Source organism: Myodes glareolus, chromosome 1, assembly GCF_982192425.1.
Source record: "Myodes glareolus chromosome 1, mMyoGla1.1, whole genome shotgun sequence".
In the NCBI taxonomy this organism is placed as follows: domain Eukaryota; kingdom Metazoa; phylum Chordata; class Mammalia; order Rodentia; family Cricetidae; genus Myodes; species Myodes glareolus.
In genome coordinates this window covers 75455070-75477913 of record NC_142026.1, presented here as the reverse complement: position 1 = coordinate 75477913, position 22844 = coordinate 75455070, and the positions used below count along the sequence as shown (strand labels likewise).

Sequence of the window (22844 nt, the reverse complement as noted above, 5' to 3'; positions counted from 1 at the left end):
TAATTTCAATTATAGTAAGTGAGCATTTGGAGTTTGTTATTATGTGAACATCTGAGTTCCTTGGAAGCCAGAAGAGTGCATCTGATTGATTGAGCTATTGTTATGAGTGTAAATTTCAAGATATGTGAATTGGAAAGTGAACTCATCTCCTCTGAAAAAGTAATTCATGATTTTAAATGCTGAGACATCTCCAATCTTTCTCAGTATTCTTTCTACTTATTAAACTCTCTCTCTCTCTCTCTCTCTCTCTCTCTCTCTCTCTCTCTCTCTCTCCTAAATTCTACTCCTCTAACTCCCTGGATGCACCAGGATTCTCTTTTATTACCCCAAAGAGGGAAATTAGTTCCATCATCTGCAAACATTCATTCACTCGACTACAAGCTTTCTCTGTTCTCTTTTACATTTGAAGTCAAACATTCTTTTTGATACCAAAGAATTCCTGGGAGTTTATTTCAATGTTTATTGTGCATTAGAGAAAGTAAGGAACACATCCCATATGCACTAATGTCCAAGCATTAGGTCTTATAGTCTGAAGAGAAGATTATAGGTCACAATGTATAGAAAAGAGGTATATATGATACTTCTGTGCATCTTCATAAGAAGAAAAAATGAAAATCATTAGCTAATGTATATATCTTGCATTTTATTATAATATGTAGATCTGCATCAACAGTACAGCAGTCAGTCAGTTACAATTTATGAAATGTGTGTTCAGAAAAATGTTTTCTCCCTTAATTTTTGAAGAGAATTTCTCTCTGGTCTTAACAAAATTATGTAGCACTTGGGGACAAAGATGCATCCCAGTAGACCTGCACTGGAAATCAGAATGGATAAGACCTCCACAATCACCATGACCTTGCCCTTGGTGCTGTGGTAAACTGGGATAAATGTGACCCAGACACTGCAGAACAACAGCATGCTGAAGGTCAGCAACTTGGCTTCATTGAATGTATCAGGGAGATTCCTGGACAAGAAAGCCACAATGAAGCTCGCTAAGGCAAGGGAGCCATGGTATCCCAAGACACAGTAGAATGCAGTCTCTGAGCCCTTGTTACACACAATGATTATTTGGCCATGCTCAGAGTGTGCATCATTATCGATAAAGGGAGGAGAAAGTCGCAGCCAGATTACACAGAGAATAATTTGGATGAGGGTACAGATGACAATGATGTAGTTGGGGGCCCCTGAAAGCAGAAAGGACCTTGTCCTTTTTCCAGGAGCTGTGAATTTAAAAGCCAGCAGCACAGTCACTGTTTTGGCCAACACAGTAGAAACAGCCACAGTGAATACAACTCCAAATGTGACTTGCTGTAGGATACAGACAGCTGAGTTGGGATGCCCAATGAAGAGCAAGGGACACAGGAAACTAAAGATGAGTGAGATGAGTAAGATGTAGGTGAGATTCCGGTTGTTGGCCTTCACAATGGGAGTGTCACGATGCTTCACAAACACCCCAAGAACCACGGCTGTGAATGCAGAGAGGCATAAGGCCATTAAGGAAAGAGCCATCCCCAAGGTGTCTTTGTAGTTCAGAAAGACCACAGTTTTTGGAATGCACTGGTTCTGTTCTCTGTTGGTATACTGGTCTTCTTGACACCTCACACATTTATCCATATCTGATGGAGAAAGGATAGTCTGATTAGTGCAACTTTAACCATTTATTGACAAGGTATTTCTATTAAGTGTGTTGAAGAAACATTGCAATATCTGCATTTGTTGCTGACGATGTAGTTGAAGGACACTGCTACATAGCAATGTTTCCATTTCACAACACTCATTCATTATCATTATGGGGAGTGATATCAAACAATAGCTTTATTTTCTATTTAACTATTTGTTGATGATGCCATTTGTTAAGTTATCGGAAAACACTACTGTAGGATAACGTTCTTGTACTCTGTAAAGATTTACTCTTTATTGAAGGATAATGTTCTTGTACTCTGTAAAGATTTATTCTTTGTATGTGTTTAATGAAACACTGATTGACCAGTATCCAGGCAGAAAGTATAGGCAGGCAACCGGACTGTGAAAATTCTGAAAAGAAGAAAGGCTCAGTCTGCAGTCACCAGCCAGATGCAGGTGAAGCAAGATGAGAATGCCTCATTGAGTAAGATACCAAGCCTCATGGCTAAACACAGATAATGAGCCAGATGGTGGTGACATATGCCTTTAATCATAGCAATAGGGAGGCAGAAGCAGGTGATCTCTGTGAGTTTGAGTCTCATCTCTTCTATAAAAGTTAGTTCCAGGCCAAGTTCCAAAGCTACACAGAGAAACCTTGTCTTGAAAAACAAAACAATACAAGTATAGATAAATAATAATAGGTTAATTTAAGTTGTAAGAGATAGATAATAATGAGCCTGAGCTAAAAGGCCAACCAGTTTATAATGACTATAAGCCTCTGTGTGTTTTGTGGGGACTGAATGACTGTGAGACCTGATAGTGCAAAAACTTCCATCTACAAAGCACACATATTTTCAGTACATTATGAAAACTATGATGAAATGACTTAACCTGTGATTTGACAGAGGTTAAAAAACTGACCATTGTATGGCAAAGAGTACATTTGAAAGTCTCAGAACCCAAGGTTGTAGTACCTCCTGACATCGTTCTGTATGTTGAATGAATTATCTGCCTGAAATAAATGGAGATTGTGTCTTCTACTGGGACAGGTCATGTAATATGTTTTATAGTATGAATTCACCAGTGCAAATACATTGGCATAGAAGTAACACTAAACAAACTCTGTAGGGACCCTTGGAGTTAGCACATAACACACCAATACCAAGTTCTCAACCAAAAGGAGAATGATTTGCTCCAGGGGACAATAGGTAGGGAATGAGAGAAAACAAACAGAAAATGAAGGAGAAGGGGAAAGCAACAGGAAAGAGTCAATATTGATTATGTGGGATGAGAGACAAGAGGAAAGAAGATATATCTGCCTGCCTTTTTATTTTCATTTTTGAGACAGGGTTTCTATGTAGCTATGAAATCAGTTCTGGAACTCACTCTGTAGACAAGGCTGAGCTGGACTCATAAAGATCTGCCTGTCTCTGCCCACTGAGTGCTGGAATTAAAGACTTGTACCACCACCGCCCAGCTCTACCTGCCATGTTTATGTAGCCAACTCTAAAAAAATGTTCATTTGACAAATTTGGGTTGTGTAGAAGACAGCACAATTTAGATAAGTGTGACTAATTGCTTTCATAGGAAACCATTTTAATCTTCTAATTTTGACACTATTAGCTGTGATATATATATTAATATTGATTAAAGTACTCTATATATTTCTGATCATGTGCCAACATGTATTGCAATTCCCTAGATTTCAAATCACTTTTATCCTTTTAAAACAGTGTCTCTGGATATTGTTTTAAGGCCTCTGTCTAATAGGCAACAGTGTCTGATAATTTTACAAGTAATGATTTCCCCTCCTCATTAATCTTACAGAGGACTTGGATTTGGTTCCTACCATATACACAACTGAATTCAATGAATCTGATGACATAATCTACTCTAAATTGATTCCTGCTTGTATGTGGTGCCTATAAACTTATATAGTACACGTACAGTACAGATATGAATATAGAAAAATATTATTGAAGATTCATGACAGGAATCAAATCTACATGCAGTTTCAGAGGAGATTAATCACTATTAAAGACAATGCCTAGAATTCCCTCACACTGTAGTCTGATAATCAATACCATTTGTTTGAGAAACAAACATCTACCATAATTTTTCAGTGAGTCAAAAATGTATGTCCTGGTATAACATGGTTACTAAAAGTGACATTGGTGATGGTCATAGTTCTATATAAACTAATTTGGAAAAGAGGTATATTTTATTTCTGCAGTGACCTTTTAAAACTTGTGATTATTCTAGTGTGTTTGGGAGAGGATGATCTATGTGAAGGATTTATCTCAATAGCAAACACTTACTTGTGTCATTAGAAACTTCATGTTGTGGGCAGGGGCTGCAATTAAAACAGCAGGCTGCCATTCCTTCCTGCCAGAATTTTCTGAATCCAGAACCACAATCAGCACTGCACACAGAGGGTGGCATCTGAGGAAAATCAGACAAAGGCAGGTATCAGGAGTTTTATCTATTCCTTCTACAACTATATTATATTATCATGGTGAAATATTGATAAACTTATTTTATAAGCACCAAATGAGTAACCACTTAAACATAATGAGTTTTAAAACACCAGGCATATGTGCCATACATCCTGCGCCCAAACTTGGAGGACATAGGAGGTGAGTAGGCAGCGGCCTGGTGGACCTGAACCCCCAATCCCTAAGACCTACCCAGGTCCCTTGACATTTCTAGCTGCCAGCAGGGAGCCTGCAGGCTAGCCCTCAATCCACCCCACCCCCAACCCACTTTTCCCTAGGACCTCCATGGAGCCCAGGCATACATTCTGTGACCATACTTGGGGAACATAAGAAGTGAATAGGCAGCAGACCTGTGGCCCTGAACCCCCAACTCCTTAAAACCTCCATATGGGAGAAAAGGTCCCTCTGCATTTCTACCTGCCAGCAGGGAGCTTCCCTGCTAGCCCTAAATCCACTCCACCCAAAACCTGTCATTCCCTGCAAGCTCCATGGAACCATGCAAAACACAGCCTATTCCAATACTGAGTGGACCTAAGAGCCTGCTCTAATACTGAGTAGACCTAAGAGACAGCAACAGCAAGGATTGCACCAAGAAGCCAAGACACTGCTGGCCTCATTTGAAGGAAGAGATGGGTAGGCACCAATGCAAGAATTCCTCCAAAATCCTAAAAAACAACATGGTAACACCAGAACCCAGTGTACACACAACTGGAAGACTTGATAAGCCTAACCCAGAAGATGTAAAAGAAAATGAACTTAACTTTGTGAAAATGATGGAGACCTTTAAAGAGGAAGTGAAAAAACTCCCTTAAAGAAATAGAGAAGACAAACAGAAGACTAGAAGAAATTAATAAATCCCTCAAAGAAAACCAAGAAAAAGCAAATAAACAGGTGAATAAAACAGTTCAAGACATGAAGACTGAAATAGAGGTAATAAAGAAAACAGAAACTGAGAAAATTCTGGAAATGGAAAATCTGGGTAAACAAAGAGGAACTACAGAGATAAGTATACCCAACAGAATACAAGAGATAGAAGAAAGAATCTCAGGCACTGAAGATACTATTGATGAAATAAACTCATTGGTCAAAGAAAACACTAAATCCAACAAATTGGTAATACAAAACATTCAGGAAATCTGGGACACCGTAAGACCGAACCAAAGAATAATAGGGGTAGAAGGAGAAGAACTCCAGTTCAAAGGCACAGAAAATATATTCAACAATATTATACAAGAAAACTTTCCCAACCTTACGAAGGATATCCCTATGAAGGTACAAGAAGCCTAAAGAAAGTCAGCTCAGCGACATTCCTGACCAGCAAGGGGCACCGACTTCTAGCAGACAGCCATCGGAGGGGTAAGTTTGCTTCTGGCCTGTGGCAGGAGCCGGGCGAGGAAGAGTTCAGGCTTTCCTCGACTCCCTAGACTCTCAGGGCACCCTGTAGTGGTGGCTCCACCCTGCTAAGCTCTACTGCCTGCCATCCCAGCTTCCATCCAGGAACACCTTCCTATATTTCTCCCTTCCCCCTGGGGCCATAAAATTTCCCCAGCTCAGCTGCCTTGCGTGCTGGGCCTGGGCTGTAGGTGCATCCCTGCAGGAGGCAGTTCCTGTGTTTTAAAAGCCTGCCTGAGGACAGGTGGGCCTTCTGTCAGAGAAGTCCCTGTCCAACAAGGGAACCTGACCCGGTACCAGAAGATCCAATAGAGAGCATTTGAAGGAAGAGATGGGCAGATGCCAAGGCAAGACCTCCTTCAACAATCTGAAAAACAACACGAAAACACCAGATCCCAACGACCCTACAATAGAACGTCTTGAAAACCTTAATCCAGAAGAAGTAGAAAAAAGTGCCATTATGAAAGCATTAGAGTCCCTTAAACAGGACGTGAATAACTCCCTTAAAGAATTGGATGAAAAGTATAACAAAAACTTTAAAGAAATGAGTAAAGAAATGAATGAGAAGTATAACAAAAAGTTTGAAGAAATGAGTAAATCTGTGAATGATACACTGGGAAAACAAGAAAAAACAATCAAACAGGTAAAGGAAACAGTTCAATAATTGAAAACTGAAATGGAGGCAATGAAGAAAACACAAACCGAGAACCGGCTGGATATGGAAAACCTAGGTAAATGAACAGAGACTACAGAATCAAGCATAACCAATAGAATACAAGAGATAGAAGAACGAATCTCAGATTCTGAAGATACCATAGAGAAAATAAACGCTCTGATCAAAGAAAACAGCAAATCCAACAAATTCTCTTCACAAAACATTCAAGAAATCTGGGACACAATTAAAAAAAAAACCAAATCTAAGAATAATAGGGATTGAAGAAGGAGAAGAATTGCAGATCAAAGGCCCAGAAAATATATTCAACAAAATTATAGAAGAAAACTTTCCCAACCTAAATAATGATATTCCTATGAAGGTTCAAGAAGCATACAGAACACCAAATAGACTGGATCAGAAAAAAACATCCCCTCGCCATATAATAATCCAAACACAAAACATACAGATTGAACGAAGGAATATTAAGAGCTGCAAAGGAAAAAGGTCAAGTAACTTATAAAGGTAAACCTATCAGGCTTACACCGGATTTCACTATGGAAGCCATGAAAGCCAGAGGTCCTGGATAGAGGTACTGCAGAAACTAAGAGACCATGGATGCAAACCCAGACTACTATACCCAGCCAAGCTATCATTCACTATCAACAGAGAAAACAAAATATTCCAGTATAAAAATAAATTTAAACAATTCATAGCCACAAATCCAGCCTTACAGAAAGTAATAGAAGGAAAATCGCAACCCAAGGAATCCAACATTCCCAACACTGCCTACAATAACCCAGACATTTAGTGACCCTTCACAACCACAACTCAAAGAAGAGAAACACACAAACACTACTACACACACTAAAAAAAATAATAACCGGAATCAACAACCACTGGTCATTAATATCACTTAATATTAATGGACTCAACTGACCTATAAAAAGGCAAAGACTAAGAGATTGGATACGAAAACAGGATCCAACATTCTGCTGTTTACAAGAAACACACCTCAACCACAAAGATAGACATCTACTCAGAGTAAAGAGTTGGGAAAAGGTTTTCCAAGCAAACGGACCTAGAAACAAGTGGGTGGGGCCATTCTAATTTCCAAGAAAATTGACTTCAAACTAAAATCAATCAGAAAAAATGGAGATGGACATTTTATACTCATAACAGGAACAATTCAACAGGAAAAAGTCTCGATCCTGAATATCTATGTCCCAAATATAAAGGCACCCATTTTTGTCAAAGAAACACTTCTAGAACTCAAGGCAGTCATCAAACAACACACACTAATAGTAGAAGACTTCAACACACCTCTCTCACCAATGGACAGGTCAATCAGACATAACAGAGAAAAAAGAGAATTATTGGAGATATTGAATCAAATGGACTTAACAGATATCTATAGAACATTCCACCCAAAAAGGAAAGAATATACCTTCTTCTCTGCAGCTCATGGAACCTTCTCGAATATTGACCACATACTCGGTAACAAAGCAAACTTCCACAGATACAAAAAAAATATTAGTAACCACCTGTGTCTTGTCGGATCACCATGGATTAAAGTTAGAATTCAATAACAATTCGAACACCAGAAAGCCTACAAAGGTGTGGAAGTTGAACAGTCAACTACTGATTCATCCCTGGGTCAAGGAAGAAATAAAGAAAGAAATTAAAGTCTTCCTTGAATTTAATGAAAATAAAGACACAACATACTCAAACCTATGGGACACAATGAAAGCAGTGCTAAGAGGAAAGTTCATAGCACTAAGTGCCCAATTAAAGAAAACGGAGAAAGCACACATTGGAGACTTAACAGCACACCTGAAAGCTCTGGGAAAAAAAGAAGCTGATTCACTCAGGAGGAGTAGAAGACTGGAAATAATCAAACTGAGGGCTGAAATCAGCAAAATAGAAACACAGAAAACAATCCAAAGAATCAACGAAACAAAAAGTTGGTTCTTGGAGAAAATCAACAAGATTGACAAACCCCTATCCAAACTAATCAAACGGCAGAGAGAGAACACTCAAATCAATAAGATCAGAAATGAAAAGGGGGACATAACAACGGACACAGAGGAAATTCAGAGAATCATTAGATCTTACTTCGAAAGTTTATATGCCACAAATTTGGAAAATGTACAGGAAATGGATTGGTTTTAAGATAAATACAATTTACCAAAGTTAAATCAAAACCAGGTGAACAATCTAAATAGACCTGTTAGTCGTGAAAAATTAGAAGCTGTTATCAAACACCTCTCGACCAAAAAAAAAGCCCAGGGCCAGATGGGTTCAACGCAGAATTCTAGCAGAACTTCCAAGAAGAGCTGATACCTAACTCCTTAAGGTATTTCACAATATAGAAACAGAATAGTCATTGCCAAACTCTTCTTATGAAGCTACAATTACACTGATACCAAAACCACATAAAGACACAACCAAGAAAGAGAACAGGCCAATCTCATTCACGAGCATCAATGCAAAAATTCTCAACAAAATCCTGGCAAACCGAATCCAAGAACATATTAGAAAAATTATCCATTATGATCAAGTAGGCTTCATCCCAGAGATGCAGGGATGGTTCAACATACACAAATCTATCAATGTAATCCATCATATAAATAAACTGAAAAAAAACCATATGATCATTTCATTAGGTGCTGAAAAAGCATTTGACAAAATTCAACATCCCTTTATGATAAAGGTGTTGGAGAGATTGGGGATACAAGGATCATACCTAAATATAATAAAAGCTATTTACAGCAAGCCGACACTAAAATCAAATTGAATGGAGAGAAACTCAAAGACATTCCATTGAAATTAGGAACACGACAAGGCTGTCCACTCTCCCCATACCTCTTTAATATAGTGCTTGAAGTTCTAGCAATATCAATACGACTTCATAAGGGGACCAAGGGGATTCGAATTGGAAAGGAAGAAGTTAAACTCGTGTTATTTGCAGATGATATGATAGTATACAGGAACGACCCCAAAAACTCTACCAAAGAACTCCTACAGCTGATAAACACCTTTAGTAATGTGACAGGATACAAGATTAACTCCAAAAAATCAGTTGCCCTCCTATACAGAAAAGATAAAGATGCAAGGAGGGAAATCAGAGAAACTTCACCTTTCACGATAGCCACAAAGCATAAAATATCTTGGGATAACCCTGACCAAGGAAGTGAAAGACCTATTTGATAAGAACTTTAAGTCTTTGAAGAAAGAGATTGAGGAGGATACCAGAAAATGAAAAGATCTCCCCTGCTCTTGGATTGGGAGGATCAACATAGTAAAAATGGCAATTCTACCAAAAGCAATCAATAGATTCAATGCAATCCCCATCAAAATCCCATCAAACTTCTTCACAGACCTTGAGAGAATAGTAATCAAGTTTTCTAATTTTATATGGAAAAACAAAAACCCAGGATAGCCAAAACAATCTTATATAAGAAAGGAACTTCTGGAGGTATAACCATCCCTGACTTCAAACTCTATTACACAGCTACAGTATTGAAAACAGTTTGGTACTGGCATAAGAACAGAGAAGTCGACCTATGGAATCAAATAGAAGACCCAGATATTAACCCACAAACCTATGTACACTTTATTTTCAACAAGAAAGCTAAAAGTGTGCAATGGAAGAAGGAAAGCATCTTTAACAAATGGTGCTGGCATAACTGGATGTCAACCTGTAGAAGAATGAAAGTAGATCCATATCTATCACCATGCACAAAACTCAAGTCCAAATGGATTAAAGACATCAACATTAATCTGACCACTTTGAACCAGATAGAAGAGAAAGTGGGAAGTAGTCTACAAGACATAGGCACAGGAGACCACTTCCTAAGTAGAACCCCAGTAGCACAGACAATAAGAGAATCAATGAATAAATGGGACCTCCTGAAACTGAGAAGCTTCTGTAAAGCAAAGGACACCGTCAGTAAGACAAAAAGGCTACCTTCTGACTGGGAGAAGATCTTCACCAACCCCTCATCAGATAATGGCCTGATCTCCAAAATATGCAAAGAACTCAAGTAACTAGACACTAAAACTCTAATTAACACAATTAAAAAATGGGGTGCTGATCTGAACAGATAATTCTCAACAGAAGAACTTCGAATGCCCAAAAGACACTTAAGGTCATGCTCAACATCCTTAGCTATTAGGGAAATGCAAATCAAAACAACTATGAGATACCATTTTACACCGGTCAGATTAGCTAAAGTTAAAACACCAATGATAGCCTATGCTGGAGTGGATGTGCAGAGAGGGGAACTCTCATCCATTGTTGGTGGGAATGCAAACTTGTGCAGCCACTGTGGAAATCAGTGTGGCGGTTTCTCAGGAAACTGGGAGTCAACCTCCCTCAAGACCCAGCAATTCCACTCTTGGGAATATACCCAAGAGATGCCCTATCATACCACAAAAGCATTTGTTCAACTATGTTCATAGCAGCACTATTTGTAATAGCCAGAACCTGGAAACAACCTAGGTGCCCCTCAATAGAAGAATGGTTAAAAAAGGTGTGGAACATATATACATTAGAGTTTTACTCAGCGGTAAAAAACAATGACATCTTGAATTTTGCATGCAAATGGATGGACATAGAAAACGCTTTACTGAGTGAGGTAAGCCAGACCCAAAAAGAGGAATATGGTATGTATTCACTCATAAGTGGATTCTAGCCATAATTAAAGGTCTTTGAGCCTATAATTCGTGATCCTAGAGAAGCTAAATAAGAAGGTGAACCTGAAGAAAATCATGTAGTTATCCTCCTGGAGATTGGAAATAGACAAGAGTGCCAGGTAATCTCGGGTGCATGGGGGGTGGGGGAGTTGTTGGAAGGGGAGATGGTTAGAGAGAAGGGAGTAGGGGAGGAATGGGGAAAGCTCAGGGGACTGGGATGGGGGGAGGGAGGAAGGATGGATATGGGATCAGGGAAGTATATATCTCAACTAAGGGAGTCATTTTGGGGTTTACAAGAGACTTGATTATAAAGGGAATCCCAGGTCCAAGGAGAGATTTCCAGATTGTTCTCTGGACAGAGGAGAGGGTGCCTGAACTGGCCTTGGCCCATAACCATACTGATGAATATTTTGCATATCACCATAGAACCTTCATCTGGCGATGGATGGAGATAGAGACAGAGACCCACATTGGAACTCTGGACTTAGCTCCCTAGGTCCAAACGAGAAAGATAAGGAAAGAGAATGTGAGTAAAGAAGGCAAGACCAGAGGGAACCTTCATCTGATGATGGACGGCGATACAGACGGAGACCCACATTGGAGCACCGGACTGAGCCCCTCGAGGTCCAAATGGGGAGCAGAAGGAGAAAGAACATGAAAAAGGAAATCAGGACCGCGAGGGGTACGCTCACCCACTGATACAAGGGGACTGATCTAATGAGAGTTCACCAAGGCCATTTGGACTGGGACTGAACGAGCACGTGATCCAACCAGATTCTCTGAATATGGCCAGATTCTCTGAATGTGGCTGGCACGGGGTCTCTCTGAAAAACCATTGACAATGACACTGGGACTTGTTTCCTCTGCATATACTGAATTTTGGGGATCCAGTCTGTTTGGCTGCTCACCTTCCTGGACCTGGAGGGAGGGGGGAGGAACTTGAACTTCCCACAGGGCAGGAAACCCTGACTGCTCTTAGGGATGGAGAGGGAGGAGGGGAGGGAGTAGGGGGAGTGGGAGTTTGTTGAGAGAAGGGGCGGAAATGGAAACTTTCATAAATTAATAAACTTTGCAAAAAAAAAGAAGAAGCCTAAAGAGCACCAAATAGGCTGCATCAAAAAAAAATTTTTTGCCATATAATAAAGACAGATAACATATGCAACAAAGAAAGAATATTAAGAGCTGCAAATAAAAAGGTAAAGTAGCATGTAAAGGTAAACCTATAAGAATTACACCTGACTTCTCAATGGAAACCATGAAAGTCAGAAGGTTCTGGATAGATGTGCTGCAGACACTAAAAGATCATGGATACAAGCCAAGACTACTATACCAGCAAAGCTTTAGTTCACCACTGATGAATGAAAAAAAACAGATTTAAACAATACATATCCCCAAACCTAGTCGTAAAGAAAGTACTAGAAGGAAAGCCTCAACCCCAGGAAGCTAACTACATCCACAATAACATAGACATCTGATAACCCCCTACCAGGGTAACTCAAAGAAGGGAAACACACAAATGCGACTAGCGAAAGATAATAATATCACTTAATATCATTAGACTCAATTCACCTATAAAAAGGCACAGGGTAAAAGAATGGATACGAAACAGGATCCAACCTTCTGCTGTTTACAAGAAATACACCTCAACCTCAAAGACAGAAACTACCTCAGAAAAAGGGTTGGGAAAAGGTTTTCTAATCAAATGGACCTAGGAAACAAATGGAGGTGGCTATCATAATATCTAACAAAATTGATTTCAAACTAAAATCAGTCAGAAGATGGAGAAGGACACTTTATATTCATAACAGGAATAATTAATCAAGATGAAATCTCAGTACTGAATATCTATTCCCCTAATATAAGAGCACCCACATATGTAAAAGAAACATTACTAAAACTTAAATCGCACATCAAACCCCACACACTATTAATAGTAGGTATCTCAACTCTCCTATCTCAACAATGGACATGTGAAACAGACAGAACTTAACAGAGAAATAAGAGAACTAACAGATGTAATGAATCAAATGAACTTAACAGACATCTATGAAATATTCTACCCAAACAAAAAAGAATATACTTTCTTCTCAGCACCTCATGAAACCTTCTCTAAAATTGATTACATTCTTGGTAACAAAGCTAATATCCACAAATACAGAAAAGTAGAAGTAATCTACTGTGTCTTATCAAATCACCATAGACTAAAGTTAGAATTCAACAAAAGTACTACTCTCAGGAAGCCTGAAAACTCGTGGAAACTGAACAGTCAACTACTGAATCACGCCTGGGTCAAGGAAGAAATAAAGAAAGAAATTAAAACCTTCCTTTACTTCAATAAAAATGAAGGCACAACATATCCAAACCTATAGGATACTATGAAAGCAGTGCTAAGAGAAAAGTTCATTGCGCTAAGTGCCCACATAAAGAAAACAGAGAAAGCTCACATCAGTGACCTAACAGCATGCCTGAAAGCTCTAGAAAAAAAGAAGCAGACTCACCCAGGAGTAGAAGACAGGAAATGATCATATTGAGGGCTGAAATCAACTAAATAGAAAAACAGAAAACCATACAAAGAATCAATGAAACAAAGAGCTGGTTCTTTGAGAAAATCAACAAGATAGACAAATACTTATCCAAACTAATCAAAAGACAAAGGGAGAACATTCAAATAAACAAAATCAGAAATGAAAGGGGGCATAACAACGGACACTGAGGAAATTTAGAGATTCATTAGGTCCTACTACAAAAGCAGGTACACCACAAAATTGGAAAATGTAAAAGAAATGGACGATTTTTTAGATAGATACCATATACCAAAATTAAATGAAGACCAGGTGAGTAATTTAAATAGACCTATAAGCTGCAAGGAAATAGAAGCTGTCATCAAAAACCTCCCAATCAAAAGAAGCCCAGGGTCAGATGGTTTTACTGCAGAACTCTATCAGAACTTTAAAGAAGAATTAATACCTATACTCCTCAAAATGTTCCACATAATAGAATCAGAAGGCCCATTGCCAAGTAGTTTTCATATAGCTACAGCTACCCTGATACCAAAACTGCACAAAGACTCAAACAAGAAAGAAATTATAGACCAATCTCACTCATGAACATAGATGCAAAAATTCTCAATAATACACTGGAAAAATCAAATCCAAATACACATCAAAAAAATCATCCATCATGACCAAGTAGGCTTCATCCCAAAGGTACAAGGCTGGTTCAAAATATGAAAATCTGTCATTTCATATGACATATGATTATTTCATTAGACATGGAAAAAGCATTTGACAAAATTCAATACCCCTTCATGATGAAGGTCTTGGAGAGATTAGGGATATAAGGATCATATCTAAATATAATAAAAGCAATATATAGTAAGCCGATAGCTAACATCAATTAAATGGAGAGAAAAATCAAAGCTATTTTACTAAAATCAAGAACAAGACAAAGCTGTCCACTCTCACCATATCTCTTCAACATAGTTCTTAAAGTTTTAGCAAAAGCAATAAGACAACACAAGAAGATCAAGGGGATTCAAACTGAAAAGGAAGAAGTCAAACTTTCGTTGCTTGCAAATGATATAATAGTGTATATAAGTGACCCCCAAAACCCTACCAGAACTCCTAAAGCTGATAAATATCTTCAGTAAAGTAATAGGATATAAGATCAACTCAAAGAAATCAGTAGCCCACCTATATACAAAGAATAAAGAAAGTGAGAGGGAAATCAGAGAAACATCACCTTTCACAATAGCCACAAATCACATAAAATAGCTCTGGGTACATCTAACAAAGGATGTGAAAGACTTATTTAACAAGAACTTTAAGTCTTTGAAGAAAGAAATTGAAGAAGATACCAGAAAATGGAATGGTCTCCCATGTTCTTGGATAGGAAAGATCAACATAGTAAAAATGGCAATCTTACCAAAGGCAATCTGTAGATTCAATGCAATCGCCATCAAAATCCCAACACAATTCTTCACAGACCTTGAGAGAACAATAATCAACTTCACATAGAAAAACAAAAAACTCAGGATAGCTAAAACAATCCTGTACAATAAAGGAACTGCCAGAGGCATTACCATCCCTGAAATCAAGTTCTATTACAGAGCTAAGGTAATGAAAACAGCTTGGTATTGGCAGAAAAACAGAAATGTTGACCAATGGAATCAAACTAAAGACCTGGATACTAATCCACACATCTACGAACACCTGATTTTTGACAAAGAGGCAAAAATTATACAATGGATAAAAGAAAGCATATTCAACAAATGGCGCTGGCATAACTGGATGTCAACCTGTAGAAGAATGAAAATAGATCCATGTCTGTTGCCATGCACAAAACTCAAGTCCAAATGGATTAAAGACCTCAGTACAAACCCGACCACACTGAACCTGATAGAGGAGAAAATGGGAAGCAACCTTCAATGCACCAACACAGGAAACCACTTCTTAAATAAAACCCCAGTGGCATAGACAATAAGAGCAACAATGCATAAATGGGACCTCCTGAAACTGAGAAGCTTCTGTAGAGCAAAGAACATAGTCAAAAAGACAAAAAGGCAGCCTACTAAATGGGAAAAAAATCTTCACCAACCCCACATCAAACAATGACTGAGGGGCTGGAGAGATGGCTCAGAGGTTAAGAGCATTGCCTGTTCTTCCAGAGGTCCTGAGTTCAATTCCCAGCAATCACATGGTGGCTCACAACCATCTGTAATAAGTTTGGTGCCCTCTTCTGGCCTTCAGGCATATACAAAGACAGAATATTCTATACATAATAAATAAATATTTTTTTTAAAAAATGCACTTTAATTATACATTAAAATTATACATTAAAATTCTAATATATACAAATTATATATATAATAATTATATTATTATTATATATTATAATTAATAATATATTTTTATAACAAAATATATAAAATTCTAAATATACAAGAAATTATACATTAAAATTCTAAATAACCCAATTAAAAAGTAATATACTGAACTAAACAGATAATTCTCAACAGAAGAATTTCAAATGGCCAAAAGATACTTAAGGACATATTCAACTTCCTTGACTATCAGAGAAATGCAAATCAAAACAATTCTGAGATACAATTTTACTCCTGTCAGAATGACTAAGATCAAAAAACACAAATGATAGCTTATACTGGAAAGGATATGGAGCAAGAGGAACACTCATCCATTGCCAGTGGGAATGCAAACTTGTAACTACTTTGGAAACCAATGTGGCAGTTTCTCTGAAAACTGGGAATCAACCTACCTCAGGATCCAGCAATACCACTCTTAGGAATATACCCAAAAGATGTTCAATCATATTACAAAAGCATTTGTTCAATTATGTTAATAGCAGCATTATTTGTAATAGCCAGAACCTGAAAACAACCTAGATGTCCCTCAACTGAAGAATGGATAAAGAAAGTGTAGCACATCTACACATTAGAGTACCAACTCAGCGGTAAAAAACAATGATATCTTGAATTTTGCATGTAAATGGGTGGGATTAGAAAACACTATTCTGAGTGAGGTAACCCAGACCCAAGAAATTAATATGGTATGTACTCATTCTTAAGTGGATGCTAGTCATAAACAAAGGACATTGAGCCTATAGTTCATGATCCTAGAGAAGATAAGTAATAAGGTGAACCCAAAGAAAAACATGTATAGACCCTCATGGAAATTGGAAACAGACAAAATTTAAGAGCATGGGGGCAGAGAGTAGAAGGAAGAGGAGAAGGGGTTTGAGAAGAACTTGAAGCAATGGGATACTCAAGATTGAGGAAGGACATATATGAGAGAAGGAAAGAGATATCTTGATTGTGGGAACCATTAGAGAGGAAGCCAGAAATCTGGCTCTAGAAAAATGCCCAGGAATCCACAAGGATGACCCCAGCTAAGACCCTAAGCAATAGAAGAGAGGATCTCTGAACTAGCCTTACCCTATAGTCAGACTGATGATTATCTTAAATATCACCATAAAACATTCATTCAACAACAGATGGGAACAGAGGCAATGACCCACATCAGAGCATTGGACTGAGCTCCCAAAATCCAGTTGAAGAGTGGAAGGAATGAGAGCATGAGCAAGAAATACAAGTCTATGAGGGGTTCATCCACTGAGACAATTTGCTTGAGCTCACCAACTTCAAATGTACTGGCAGTCAACTCTGAAGGGGGTTAACAGTTGGGGCAGACTGAGGTTCCACTGATAGTGACAATGGAATTTGTCTCTATGGCATGTACTGGCTTCTTGGAATCCTATTCTTTTTGGATGTAAGCCTTGCTCAACCTAGATGTAGTAGTGAGGGCCTTGGACTTTCCACAGTATGGGGTGCATGGCCTTCTCTTTATGTTGGAGGGGGTGGGGTAGGAGGTTCTGTGGAGGGAGTGGGAAAGGAGTGGGAAGAGGGGAAGGAGTGGGAATTTGATTGGTATTTTTTAAGTAATAAAATAATAATAATAATAATAATAATAATATAAAAAGAAAAGATCTCCTGAGTAAATTGGGAGCATAGGGGTCATGGGAAAGGGTAGAAGGGGAGTTGGGGAAGAGAGGGGAGTGGAGAAAAATGTATAGCTTAATAAAAGAACTTCGAAAAAAGAAAGAAAGAAAATACCAGACATATGAATATATACAAGCAAACTGATGTAAAGTTGAGTAGTTTCCCAATCCTAGAAATTTGGGAGAAAGATTGGGTGGTTATTTGCTGTAGGCAAACACCGTGAAGTTTGCAAACTGGTTATCTACTTAATTTTCATCACCTTGACAAAAGTACATTATAAAGTTAGAGGGAAACTTAACTGAAATAATTCTCTCCATTAATCTAGCCTGTTGTCAAATTATTTAAGCATTTTATTGATTGATGTAGGACTACCCAGCCCACTGTAGGCAATGCCGTCCCTAGACAGGGCTATATGAGAATTCAAACATAGAAATCAGTAAGCAATGAACCTTCACACTCTATCCTTTAGCTGTAGTCTCCAGATTCCTACCTTGTCATCCCTTTACTGTAACCCATGAGCTAAATCAAATCTGCTCCTCAATTTGACTATGGTTAGTATTTAATCACAGCAACCACACCAAAAGCTAAGATGAATGGAAATTTGAAGCAGGGGCACTATTTCTTCAAATCTCAGATAGCACACATGAAAACCAAAAATAACACATCAAAACATGACAGAGTGTAAAGAGAAACAGAGCTAAATAGGAAGAGCATTGTGCATCTGTGATGAGGACATGCTGAACTGATGTGTATTGAGCTGGAAAGTGGAGTGTTTCCTGATGTGAAACTGCTTTAAAAGGACTGCAAATACTCGGGCAATCTGAATAAAGTTTAGATTATTTTAAAGTTAATTGGGGAATTTCTAAAATATTAAAATAAAAACCTTTGTATAATCAAAAACATGGTGATAGAGATCTTTTCTTTCCTTCTTTTCTATATTTAATGTTTCCTATTTGTTTTTTGTACTTGCTAAGATACTAAGAACTATTTTCAAGAAGAGTGGAGAAAATACGCACCATTGTCCAATTTCTCCTGAGCCAGAATCTCTATACAACCCTAGCTCAACTGGACTCAATATGCAAGACAGACTGTCCATAAACAGACAGGTTTTTGTCTATCTCTGCCTCCTAGGAGATTTGATTAAAGATATGCACCACCACATACACCTGGACTCAATATTATACTGGAAATTCTTTGAATTTCTGTGCATGCAGTACAATATTGTCAATGTGATTGCCATAGAGAAACTTTTTAGCATGATAAGCCTGAAACAAATTTAGAAATTAATTAAAAAAAAGTAAAACATGTTAAGTCAAGATGTGTTCCTTTTGTTTTGTCAGGATTTTGATTGTTTCAAGTTTCAACTATCAATAGATGCCGAAATTGGTTATGAGCTATTTCTGCACATATTTGGATAAACATCTAGGCCTTTGTTTGGGTCTATTTCTGTGCCACATTTACTTAATTGTTTTACATATGTTGAGCCATCTACGTAGTCCTGGAATAAGGTCATGTTTGACAGAGGGACAGATTTTTTTCATTGTGTTATTAAGTTATATCACTCAGCTGAGAAATTTCCATCCATGTCCACCAAAATGTTTTGTCTCTCATTTTCTTTATTTTGTTCCATTTACTCAAAATTCTTTCCCTTCATTGTTATAGAAGAAATCTTTTCATTTTTGAAAATGAGGTTTGTTTTTGGAAGCAAATATGAATATTTGTTTTACAAACCAATCTCATTGTTTTTGTATTGTGATTAGCAATTGTGAAGATTAACGTTTGTTTTTAAGATTTATTTGCTAATTATTGTTCATTTTTGTTATTGATACAATTTGATACTTTTCAAACAGTTGTTGTTCTGTCTGATGGTCCAGTGTTGTCATTGTCTTCCTTGACTCCTTGTATTTATCTTTCTTTTCGATGTATAGAAGTTCTTCAAGTGTCTTCCATAGTACTGTTATAATGTCTATGAATTCTTACAGTTTGTATGCACCAATGAACATTGGTCTGTCCTTTTATTCATTAGGATTCTCTAGAGCAACAGAACTTACAGAATGAATCTGACTCTGTCTCTTTCTCTGTGTCACTGACATATGAGAATGAATGTAATTAATGAATGAAGTTTATGCCCTGGCGATGCTGAAGCATGCATAGGCACCCTGTATGTGGTTTCTGTTGAACTTCTCCATATTGGGTTTCATGGTATAAGTTGATGAGAACAACTGACCATATGTGTGTGTGTGTGTGTGTGTGTGCTTGTATGTGTGTATGTGTGTGTGTATATTAACACACAATTTATTAGATTTCTTTTAAGTAGCCTAAATAATCAAACAATTACTAGGTAAAAATGGTGAGCCCAAGAAAATAGAAATTTCTCAGTTCGTGATGCTGAATGTCTCAGTTGATCTTAGTAAACACTGGAATCCTAAAGAAGGAGCTTATAATACCAGGGAAAGAATGTACTTGCTGGCAAGGTGAAAGAAAGAAAACAAAGAGCAAAAGTTTACATTTTCTATTTCCTTATCTAGGCTTCCAGCAGAGAGTGTGGCCTATATTAGAGAGAGATTTTTAAGATCAAATCATCAAGATTAAAACTGTGTATTCCCAACATAAAAGCTAGGTAAACTATGCTTCTTTTCCCAGCTTTAATAAAAATGTCATTTAATGACATGTCTTCCCTTTTTTCCTTCATGTTTTGATTTTGCTTTAGAAACTAGTTTCTCTTTCTAGTCCTAGCTGTTCTAAAACTTGCTCTGTAGAAGAGTCTGACCTTGGGGTTAGAGAGATGGCTCAAGAACTAAGAGCACTGGCTTCTCTTCCAGAGGTTCTAAGTTCAATTACCAGCACCCACATGGCGGCTCACAACCACCTATAATGGGATCTGATGTCCTCTTCTGACTTGAAGGGACACATGCAGACAGAACACTCATGACAAAAAAAAAGAGTCTGGCCTCAAACACAGAAACCCACCCTCCTCTGTACCCTCTGCACCCTGAGTGTTGTGATTAAAGGCAAGTAACATGAATTCCCAATGTAAGGCATGTCTTCCTATCTCAAAGATCTGAATCCTAAATCACAAGTGGCTCTTCTTACTTCAAATTAAGTGAAAATACCACACAGGTGTCCTCTCCATTTTTGGATTTTAATAAATTCCAGATTTTGTCAAATTTATACCCATGAAGAGCCCTCACAAGCCTCCTTTGGTTATAAAGGATAACTTTGTTGGTTATAATAATTGGGTTTTGCAACTGAGTCTATAACTGCTTGAATTGTGTCACTGATATTGTGTCCTTTTAAGAGAGTTCATGAAGGAATCTGCTAATATCTGTAAGGGGCCATCCTATCAAATGGGGTTCTTTCCTTCAGCCTTCACCTTCCTTTCTTTACCTGTATAATTCACATTTTAAGTAAAATACATCATGGAAAGGTTTTTTTTGATATTATGTGTTTAGTATTTAAATGTCTCCTGCCTCTTGAGGGTGACATGTCTCGCTGCATTTTGGGAAATTACAATTACAATTTTACTAATTATATTTTTGATGCCTTGGTGAGTCCTTCTTATTTTCTTTCCATTTTTTGGTAAAATTGATTCTTTAATCCCCCTGATTTCATATATCTTTCATCTGTCCTTGTTATCTTTGTCATGTTTTCAACTTTCTAATATTTGGGCTTTGTAGTGATTGTTCTGTCTCTTTAAGAGACATGCCACTCCACCTCCCTTCCCCATCTGCTGAGACAAGCTGATTTTCAGTTTCCAGCCTGAATTCTCTCTGTTTTCCATCTCCCTCTCGGAGAGGCAGCTTCTGTCTCTCCCTTCTCTCCTCTCTTTCTCTCTCTCTCCTCTTCTTCCCTTATCCCTTCCCTTCCATAACCCCTAAATAAATATCCAACCTCACTCTGCATGGCATGCTTATCCATGTCTCTGTCTTTTGCCTGCCTCCACATGTCTCCCCGTCCTTGACCAGCCACCGCTAAGGGAACTGCAGTCCTCCCTGCCTGGGACTGGCTGCTCTCAAGACCTGCTGCCCCTCTTGCAGCATTTCTACCACTACAGCTACTCAGTGATTCACAGTAATTTTTAATAATTCATTGCAGGCTTATGTTCAATTTCTGTTATCCTATATTCCAACCTGAAGTATAACACTTAGAATTTTTCTGAGATTTTATTTGATTTCTTTTGTGTTTCCTTAACATATTTAATTCTTTTCATTATTTTGTATATTTTGGAAAGCATCAGACACATGCTCACTCAGTTCCTTATTGTATGCAAGTTTTTATGATTTATTTGCTTCTCCTGGAAGTGATTTGTATATGTTTGATATTCTGGAAAATTTTATAATCATTCTTTGAATTCTTTCCTTAGTATGTCTTTGAACACACTCTCATTTGAGTCTATAATTATAATATTTGGAGTTGTGCTGTTTTGATTTCTTTGTATTATTGTTCACTTGTTTTTGCATTGCAATATGCTTATCTGGGAGAAGACCACAGGTTACAGGGTTCCTAATCTTCTGTATTCTTCCAGTGGATGTTTTTGTAATGCTCAGATGAGGAGTGATGTGGTAGACCAAAAATGTGAGCCTATCACCACAGTGACCAAAGGTCAGAGAGTTGGAACTTACCTCTGATCCTTCAAGGTTATTGTATTTCTACCTCAAAGATCCCACCTAGATTTAGAACAGAGAGTTCTGCTCTCTCACAGTAATTGCCAAAAGGTGTGGATAACAGCCAGACAATCTATTTCAGGAAGAGGGAAGTAGATCTGTTTCTAACTCAAACAAAAGTCTAAAGATCCAACTAAGGTTCCAGTTCCCTTAAGGAGATAACATTGGATTCCACCCAGGGAGTGGTTTGCCTACAGAATGTTTTGGTCTAGGGTGTAAGTGTTACTTGCTTTGTCCTAGCAGCAAAATGTTTAAGTATGGACGTAGCCCACGACCTGGACTGTTCATTTCCTTAAGTCACGTTAATGCAGTTTTTTATCTCAGTCCTTCCTTTTGGGGTCAGGGGTATTTTGAGCCATTGGAAATTAAACACAGGTGATTTCAGTATTTACTGGAACTCTCTCCCGGTATAAATTTATATATGTCTGTGTGTGTTTGTGTGTGTGTGTGTGTGTGTCTTTGTATATATGTGTGTCTTCGTATTCTTTATTATATTTCTAAATCCCAATACCCCTACTCTTGCAAGAGATATTTTGTTGAGTGTGGTCCCCAAGAAATAGTGCACAATGTGGGGCTGATCATTGAACCCCAAAAGGCACAGAAGTGTCACCAGGCATACAAGGGAGTATGTGAGGGAACCCATAAGAAAACAGAACCACAGGTGGAGAGGTAAGTAATGAGTACTCAGAAATAAATAGTACATTTTAAAAAAAAAAGAAAGAGAAAGGCGGGGAGAAAAATTGGAAGTATAACTGTAAATATTTGTAACTCTGGGACAAGGAAATAGTATTCAATTATCTGTATAG

The 22844-nt window shown here is 37.9% G+C and overlaps 1 protein-coding gene across 4 annotated transcripts in view; it reads right to left on the bottom strand.

The window, feature by feature from the left end:
- Positions 1 to 711: 711 nt before the first annotated feature.
- Positions 712 to 22844, bottom strand: part of LOC148123485 (vomeronasal type-2 receptor 116-like) — a 47718-nt gene continuing 25585 nt past the window's right edge. For 3 of the 4 annotated variants that reach the window (XM_087910113.1, XM_087910121.1, XM_087910122.1), the window contains exons 5-6: positions 3942 to 4065; positions 712 to 1616 (exon numbers count right to left, since the gene is read on the bottom strand). In XM_087910113.1, coding sequence (XP_087766239.1) covers positions 712 to 1616; positions 3942 to 4065 — 1029 coding nt within the window. The remainder of the gene's footprint in view (positions 1617 to 3941; positions 4066 to 22844) is intronic. The other variant, XM_087910123.1, reaches the window with a different exon arrangement.